Raw genomic sequence first — 8,108 nt, 5'->3', positions numbered from 1 at the left:
TTGTTCTTTCTTTAGAGTTTCTACAATCTACTGCCAATAAAATTGACGAAGTCTTCCTAGACTCAAAGAAAAAATGTGTGACCAGTTAATATAAGGAGACTTCTTCTTATGGGGAGGATAAATAGTAAACATAATATCAAATTTTGATTTTTTTTTTTTTTTGCCTAAATGTTGATTCTTTTGAAACTAAATGAAACAGTCAAGATTAAGTGTGGTAAGAGATGAGTTTTTAGGACTAAGTATCTTTCTATGAAGAGCACATCGAGCACCATTAACAAATTTATAGAGGTTTTAATAGCTAAGAAGATATAAGGTTTGTGTATAGGAGTAGATAGTTAAAAGCGATGAGTTTAATAAAAAGACATTATATATAGATTGAATGGACTAGAGGGTTAATAAACTATCTTTTCAAGTTAGGCTAATTCATGAGTCTGATTGAAATAGTTAAAGTAGTTGAATAGTAGAGGTGGTGAAGGAGGAATAAATATGTGATAGGGTATGTTTTTATATATTAGATAAGCTTTGACACAATATGAATGCTAACGATTTAAAAGATAGGAAACATAATATCTTCTTGTATGTTGCTATTCACTGTTTAGAGAGGTGAGGGGAGTAAAATCATAAATCTATAAAATTACAAATAAATGATAGTAGAAAAAGAAATTAGAGGATATAATTTATTTTAAATATTTTCTTATTATACTTATGATTGAAGAAATAAAAAGGGGTTTAGAATTCTTAACAGCTTTACTTCGTTTTTTTTTTTTTTTTTGGCTCAACAAATTGTGCGACAATTGGATATTCACCATAGCCGACAAATATTCCAATAATCAGAAACCATCAAAATTATAGAAAATAATTTCTTTAAATATTTATATATAATCCATGAAGTCTTTAATTAACAATTACATTTAGCTAAAAATAAAAATGTAAAAGAAATAGAAATACCCTAGATGATTTATAGAGATAGTGATAAAAATGGGATGAAGGGTTATTTTTAAATCAAAAACTAACTATGAGATTGCTTTTGGAAAAATAAAAATAGAAAGTTGAAACCTGAAATTTGGTTAACAGAAAAGGTGGTTGAGAAGATGGTAATTAATAGTTTTGTTGGGTAAAAAAAAGGGTTTTTATGGCATCTAAACAGGTTAATTTTGTTTGTAAATCTTCAAAATAAAAGACTGAATTTTCTTAAATCAAGAGAGGAAAAAACAAAAGAAAAAGAGAATTTGATAGATATTAATCAAACAAAATGTGGCTCCCAAAGGTGAAGACTGCAAAGAAGGGAGCAACAAAAAATGGGTTGGTAGCAGTTGCAGTAGACAAAGATAAAGGAAGTCAATATGCATTGAAATGGGCAGTTGAGAATCTTCTTTCTAGAGGCCAAACTGTTCTTCTAATCCATGTTGTTCATAAATCAGTATCAAACCCTTCAAGTAAATACATATACTCTCTCTCTCTCTCTCTCTCTCTCTATATATATATATATATATGTGTGTGTGTGTGTGTGTGCGTGCGTATATAACACATATGTATGATTATTATTTATATATTTATCATTATTTTTTTGTCAACTATTTCACGATGTTTCATGTTCCGATTACAAAAATTTATGTTATTTTATGATTGTGTAGCTCATGGTCACGATCGTCTGCGATCGGAAAAGTCAACTACAAGCAAAGATGTTTTCCTCTCATGTCATTGCTATTGCACACGTAAAGATGTATGTATGCTCAATTTTTTTCCTCTTTACATATCTGATGTATGTATAGTAATTTAAGTGAATAATAATGCCAAATTGGGTGTTTTATATAGTAAGAAATAATTGAGTTAAAAGCAAGGATTGAAATCTAATATATTGAAGAAAGTCTAATTACATTATCTCTATACATACATCAGATATTCTGCTTTGATGTCGTACTCCATGACATTGATATGGTGGGAGCATTAACAGAATATGTATCTTATGCCGCAATCGAAAATCTGGTTCTTGGTGCCCCATCAAGGAATGGATTTATTAGGTATCTTCTTCTCAACTTCACACAGATGCATCATAATACAATACTTACATTTGCGTGTTTATATATATTACATATATTGCTTTATCTACTAGTGTGTTAGCAGCGATGTTAAAGAAACATACAAACGTAAATGTACAACGTTAGAAAGAAAAATACAACTACGAATATTATATAATAATTATCACAATTGTTCCTCTTAATCCAAGCATGATAGAACCCTTTATCGCAACACAATAGAAGGGAAGCACTTGGTAAAAGCATTGGCATCTTAGTTATTACAAATATTTCAAATTCATGAACAAAGTGTAAAGTCAATTGAGTTAAATTATTTTTTTTTCTAAAAATAAAACTAGTCGTAATATTAGAAACTTAAACCTCAAAAATTTAAATTAATTATACATTATTAAACAAATCTTAAAATTTGAAACCACCTGCGTGGTAACTGTAATAATAGTAATATCTTAAACATTATAAGGATGAGGTTCGTAGTTTCGATCATGGCATGCCCTACTTGTTACTCAACCATTCCTGTATTATCATATTTGACTTTTGAGTAAGGAAACAATGATCTCCTCCTAGTAAGCCCCGAAGTATATATATATATATAATGTTGATGTTTGAAACCATGCAATTAGCTTTTTATGTTTTCATTAAAAGAAACAAGTATAGATGATAACATACACGATAGGATAGTTCCCCGAGCCTCCATCCAACAAACACCAACAATTGTGCTTGCCATTATCCAGTATTTGTTTTAACAACAAATTTTGTCTTTATAGATCAAGAGATTATCTCCAGAACCTACATTATATTATTGAGCTTTAGTTCACATGTGATTATATTATTGAAGAACAATGATATAATAAATAATTCTGTTCGAGAAACAGAAAGAAAAAAAACAAAAAGAACTTTAGTTCATAAGATAAAAAATGAACAACATCAAAAATCTGAAAAAAAAAAAAAAAAAAAAAAAAAAGGAACTTGTATGAAGAAACATATCATGTCAATAAATAGTTATAATAATGAAGCAAGTATAATGATACCCAAATATCAAATCCCCATGTGAATTACGCTATACATATACATGTGTGTGTGTATATATACACACCACCATTAAACACTTTTTATGCCTGGACTAACTTGGCTGGCTTTTTTGTCTAATAGACGCTTCAGAACAGATGTTCCTAGCAGTGTGTCTAAAGCTGCACCAGATTTCTGCACGGTATATGTCATCTCCAAAGGGAAGATTTCGTCGGTTCGAAACGCCTCTCACTCGGCTACATATACTTCTCCATTGTTAAGTCAAATAGAGAATCAAAACCCTAATATTTCTTCTAATCAAACTAGCAGAAGTCTTAGAGGTTTGTTCTTCCCGTTTCATAAAAGTTGACCATTATAGTTTATGTTGCTTCAAGCACTGACCTCAAAATTTACTGTCTTGATCATGCATGAGTAGTAGAGAGGACACAGTCCAAGCTTCGCACCCCAGTTCATGATGATAGAGTAAAGTAAGTCCAAATATCATTACATAGTTAATATTTATATATTTAATCTCTTAAAAATAAATTATCAGCAACTATAACACATTTAATCTCCAGAAAAATAAGTTATCACAACTCAACATGAATCAAGTCTAATGGATTAATTAAAAAAAAAAATCTATTTAATTATAAATTAACAAATAAAATAAATTATAATTTTTATATTAATTTTTAATAAATTATGTGCAACATATTCAGTTTTGTAGATAATTATTTCGGCTTATTATTATTTTTTAAAATGCATATATTTCCATGCATAAAACTATATATACTTATTGAAAATGTTAAATGCTTTTGAAAAAATTGAATGAGAAGTTGAGAAAGTTTAAAAAAATAGAAAGCAAAGTACAGGGAAGAATTAAGAAGTTGCTGGAATGATTTTTTATTCATATTTTTCAGCATACATCAGCTTTTTAAATAGACATTAAATCAGATTTACTGATTATACAACTTCCAAAAACCAAATTTCTAATGACTTGTGCTGATTTAATATAAATCTGCATATTTTCAACAATTTGAATTACTTTTTTGCATATTTTCAATAAGCTGAATTAATTTTTTTCTGGAGATTTGCATAAGTTTTTATTCAAAAAAAGTCCCATAAGTCAACAGAAAATAAAAAACGTAATAAATACATAAATGTATATTCGTGCACTGACCTCCTGAATTTTGCCTGCAACAGGTCACCTTTTGGAAGAAGAGGTTACGGGAAGCCATTGTCAGATTTTCCAGAACAAGAAACTGATATATCATTTGTCAGCTCTGGCAGGCCAAGCACAGATCACCGATCTTCTTTCTTCTTAAACTATAGTGAATCAGTGCCAAACTCAAGGCCTTCCACCAGCTCAGATTATGGTATTGGCTCACTTTGTTTGGGAATCAAGCTCAACAATCAGATTTCGATGCCTGATATGTCTCCAGGTTCACAAGGAAGTGACAGACTGTCTTGTTCATGTTCATATTCATCCCAGAACATGGTAAGGACCCATTACCTTGATATTACAGCATGCTAAATAAGTTATAAGGTTCTTAAAGAAGAAAAGCAGCATAATAACCTATATTAAATGCATAATGTTTACAAAAACACACAGGAAGATATGGAAGCAGAACTGAGGAGGCTGAAAGTGGAACTAAAGCAAACAATGGACCTGTATAATACTGCATGTAAAGAAGCACTTAATGCAAACCAAAAGGTACTGAAAATTCATTTTCAATTCATAATTTTCCAAATATGCTGAGCTATGTAACCACATATTTAACCAGGCTAGGTCAATGGTGGAGCAAGAGAGAGCTAAGTACAAGGCGGCAATGGAAGCAGCTGAGGCTGCAAAAAGAATTGCAGAGTTGGAGGCACAGAGAAGAGTGACTGCTGAATCAAGAGCTCTTCAAGAATCAGAGGAAATGAAAAAGGTCTGGGATACGCTAGCTGAAAATGGTATGAAATATAGACGATATACTATTGAGGAGATTGAAACAGCAACAGAAAACTTCTCTGAATCTCGCAAGATAGGCGAAGGAGGGTATGGCCCCGTTTACAAATGCTATCTTGATCATACGCCAGTCGCTGTAAAGGTTCTACGGCCGGATGCAGCTCAAGGAAGCTCACAATTTCAGAAGGAGGTAAGAACAACAAGAATTCTATCTGCAAACTTCAATGCTAACCCTGCAGCATAGAACTAGATTACCAATAAATGTTAGAATTAACTAATTTTTTTATTAAAAATCATAAATTATCGGTTACAAATAAAAATTATAAATGAGTTATTATAAAATAAAATTAAAATAAAACAATAATAAATTAAATAATACTTATGAAATAAATAGATGGTTACAAATTGGAAGATTAATAGGATCACTGTTTATATATAAATCATGTAATGTTATGTATTGTCCTTGATTGAATAGAAAGTTTATATTCTTTATTTTTAATATATTCTCAAATTAAATAATTTGCATCAACAACAATTTGTATTCTTCATTTTATTTCCAACAGTAAATACTGAAATTTCTATACTCTTGATAAATTTAATGCAGATTGAAGTACTAAGCTGCATAAGGCATCCTAACATGGTACTCCTCCTCGGAGCCTGTCCCGAGTATGGCATTCTAGTTTATGAATATATGGCTAAAGGAAGTCTGGATGATCGTCTCTTCCAGCGAGGAAATACCCCAGTGCTTTCTTGGCAGATCAGATTCCAAATTGCTGCAGAGATTGCTACAGGTCTACTTTTTCTCCATCAAAGCAAGCCAGAGCCGCTGGTTCACCGTGATCTCAAGCCAGCAAACATTTTGCTAGACCAAAATTATGTTAGCAAAATAAGTGATGTTGGATTAGCCAGGTTACTCCCTACTGTCGCTGAGAATGTAACTCAATATCGAATGACTTCCATGGCCGGAACATTTTGCTACATCGATCCTGAGTATCAACAAACAGGAATGCTGGGTGTAAAGTCTGATCTGTATTCTCTAGGAATTTTGCTTCTGCAACTTCTTACAGCAAAAAAACCAATGGCTTTAGCTCATCATGTTGGGGAATCTATCAAGGAAGGAACATTCAAAGCAATGTTGGATCCTGGAGTGCCTGACTGGCCTGTTGAAGCTGCCTTATCCTTGGCTAAGATAGCACTCCAATGTGCAGAATTAAGAAGGAAAGACAGGCCGGATCTCGGCAAAGTCGTCTTGCCGGAACTCTGTAAGTTGAGAGAACTAGCTGAAGCAAATATGGGTAACTTCCTTTTAGCTGGCAGTGCAGGCCAATCCCCCCACAACAGGCAAGTTTCCGCACGGCAAGGTGAGTTAACATATCTTTCATTACAATTCAAAGAGCAAAGAAAGAATTTAATCCCATTCTTGTTTAATCTTGTTTAGTAGTAAGATAGAAGTAATCTTAATTATTAAACAAAAAAGTTGCTACATTGTTTATAGGGTGAAGTATATAAGACATTTGACTCTCGAAAATGATGTTTCAAGAAATTGGAACATAACAAATCAGCTAAAGGTAAGTCATATTCTGATCCCAAGTACTATAACAACAATGATTCTATGCTGTTTGACGTCAAAGTAGTTCTGAAAATAATACTTCACAAAATAAAGACTTTCTATTCTACCAAATAATGAAAATAATAATCCTTAAATTAAGAAAACTTTTCATCTTAATTGAGGAATTAAAGTTATCAATATAGGTTTTTAAAGTTTTTCTAAATAGTTTATGTATTAAATTTAATTATATATTTTTTGAATTTTTTTAGATGATTCATGTATTAAATTTAAATGTCTTTTAAATTTTATAAATATTTCGTGTTTTAAACTTAATTATAGTTTACGAATTAGACTCAATTATATTATACATTTAGAATTTTAAGAGTTATATTAATGTTTTGGAATACCCATATACTTGCAGAGTTTTTCGCAACAACCATAAAATTAAAATCTGAATCTTTCTATATTAGTCTCATTCTTCTCATTTCTCACAAGTTCTAGTTAGCTTCATAAGACGTAGAATTATTCAACATAAAAATATAACATTTAACGTTTCCGCAGGATGTGTTATGAGCGATCCAAGGTCAAAAACATTATCAAACATTTCTTCGGAGACAGAAAAAGAATAACGGATGCGTATAATATATGTCGAAAGAAGTCGAAACATTGTTCGTCAACTAGGTTCAACCAATGTCACTGCGTTGCGTCTTCTTTTATTTTCATCAACTGAGTTAAATATATTTGTAAGCTCCGGATTAAGCTAGAAGTGAGCTTGTATATAGTTGACTATTGATATCAGTTCCAGTTTGTGCCTGAAGGTCTATCTATTAATATAAGGCCTCTACCAGGTATCCTTTTTTTCTTTTTTGCCTTTTTGTATGTGTGTGTGTGTGTATATATATACTGTACACTATGGTAGAAGGAAGAGTAAGAAAGCAATCAATGAAATTGCAATATCTGATTTTTAACTTATTCTTCTGTAAATATAATTTAGAGGATAGATACATATTCTGTTCAGATCTAGCATGCTTGTAAACTAGGAGGAATTAAAGTAAGTTCAGCAAGCATGTAAATTCATATTAGCCATTGCCTTCATCAATTGAAATCAATATATATATATATATATATATGTGCAACTATACTCAGAATTGATACGTGTCAATTTCTCTTTTTTTTTTAAATAATTTTATATTTAATATAATATATATATATATATATTAACTATTATCTATGTATCTTTATAATATAAAAATAATTTTAAATATATTAAAATAAAACTAACACAATAATATAACTAATATTTATTTATTTATTTATTTGTAATAATTAACTTGACTTGATAATCAACTGTTATGTGTTTAACTATTTTAAATATAAAAATAAATTGTGAGTTTATATGATTTATTTTTAATTAGTTATAAACTCTTAAATTATACATTATATAAATTATTTGTTACCTAATTTTTTTCTTACACCTTATCATTATACCTAAAAATTAAAGTATACTAATTTTTTTGTATTTTTATTACAAGTTTATCTAGTTATGTATAGTTTTTGTTCACATAAA

The 8,108-nt window shown here is 30.2% G+C and overlaps 2 protein-coding genes across 2 annotated transcripts in view; one reads left to right on the top strand and one right to left on the bottom strand.

The window, feature by feature from the left end:
- The first annotated feature begins 1,101 nt into the window (after positions 1-1,101).
- Positions 1,102-7,513, top strand: LOC110807339 (U-box domain-containing protein 34-like). Its single transcript, XM_088220791.1, has 10 exons — positions 1,102-1,436; positions 1,635-1,723; positions 1,900-2,021; positions 3,186-3,382; positions 3,478-3,529; positions 4,245-4,539; positions 4,654-4,755; positions 4,826-5,182; positions 5,597-6,353; positions 7,103-7,513. The coding sequence occupies exons 1-10, from the start codon at positions 1,253-1,255 to the stop codon at positions 7,168-7,170; spliced, it is 2,223 nt and encodes a 740-aa protein (XP_088076917.1). The 5' UTR covers positions 1,102-1,252; the 3' UTR covers positions 7,171-7,513.
- Positions 5,158-8,108, bottom strand: part of LOC110807330 (Mitochondrial transcription termination factor family protein) — a 24,729-nt gene continuing 21,778 nt past the window's right edge. The window contains exon 8 of the mRNA XM_088220792.1: positions 5,158-5,238. Within this exon, the coding sequence (XP_088076918.1) occupies positions 5,173-5,238 (66 nt within the window). The 3' untranslated portion in view covers positions 5,158-5,172. The remainder of the gene's footprint in view (positions 5,239-8,108) is intronic.

The sequence above is a fragment of the Carica papaya genome, chromosome 5, assembly GCF_054855325.1.
Source record: "Carica papaya isolate Zhongbai chromosome 5, ASM5485532v1, whole genome shotgun sequence".
Classification (NCBI taxonomy): Eukaryota; Viridiplantae; Streptophyta; class Magnoliopsida; order Brassicales; family Caricaceae; genus Carica; species Carica papaya.
The sequence above is the reverse complement of the archived record's forward strand: the minus strand, read 5'-3'. Positions and strand labels throughout refer to the sequence as shown.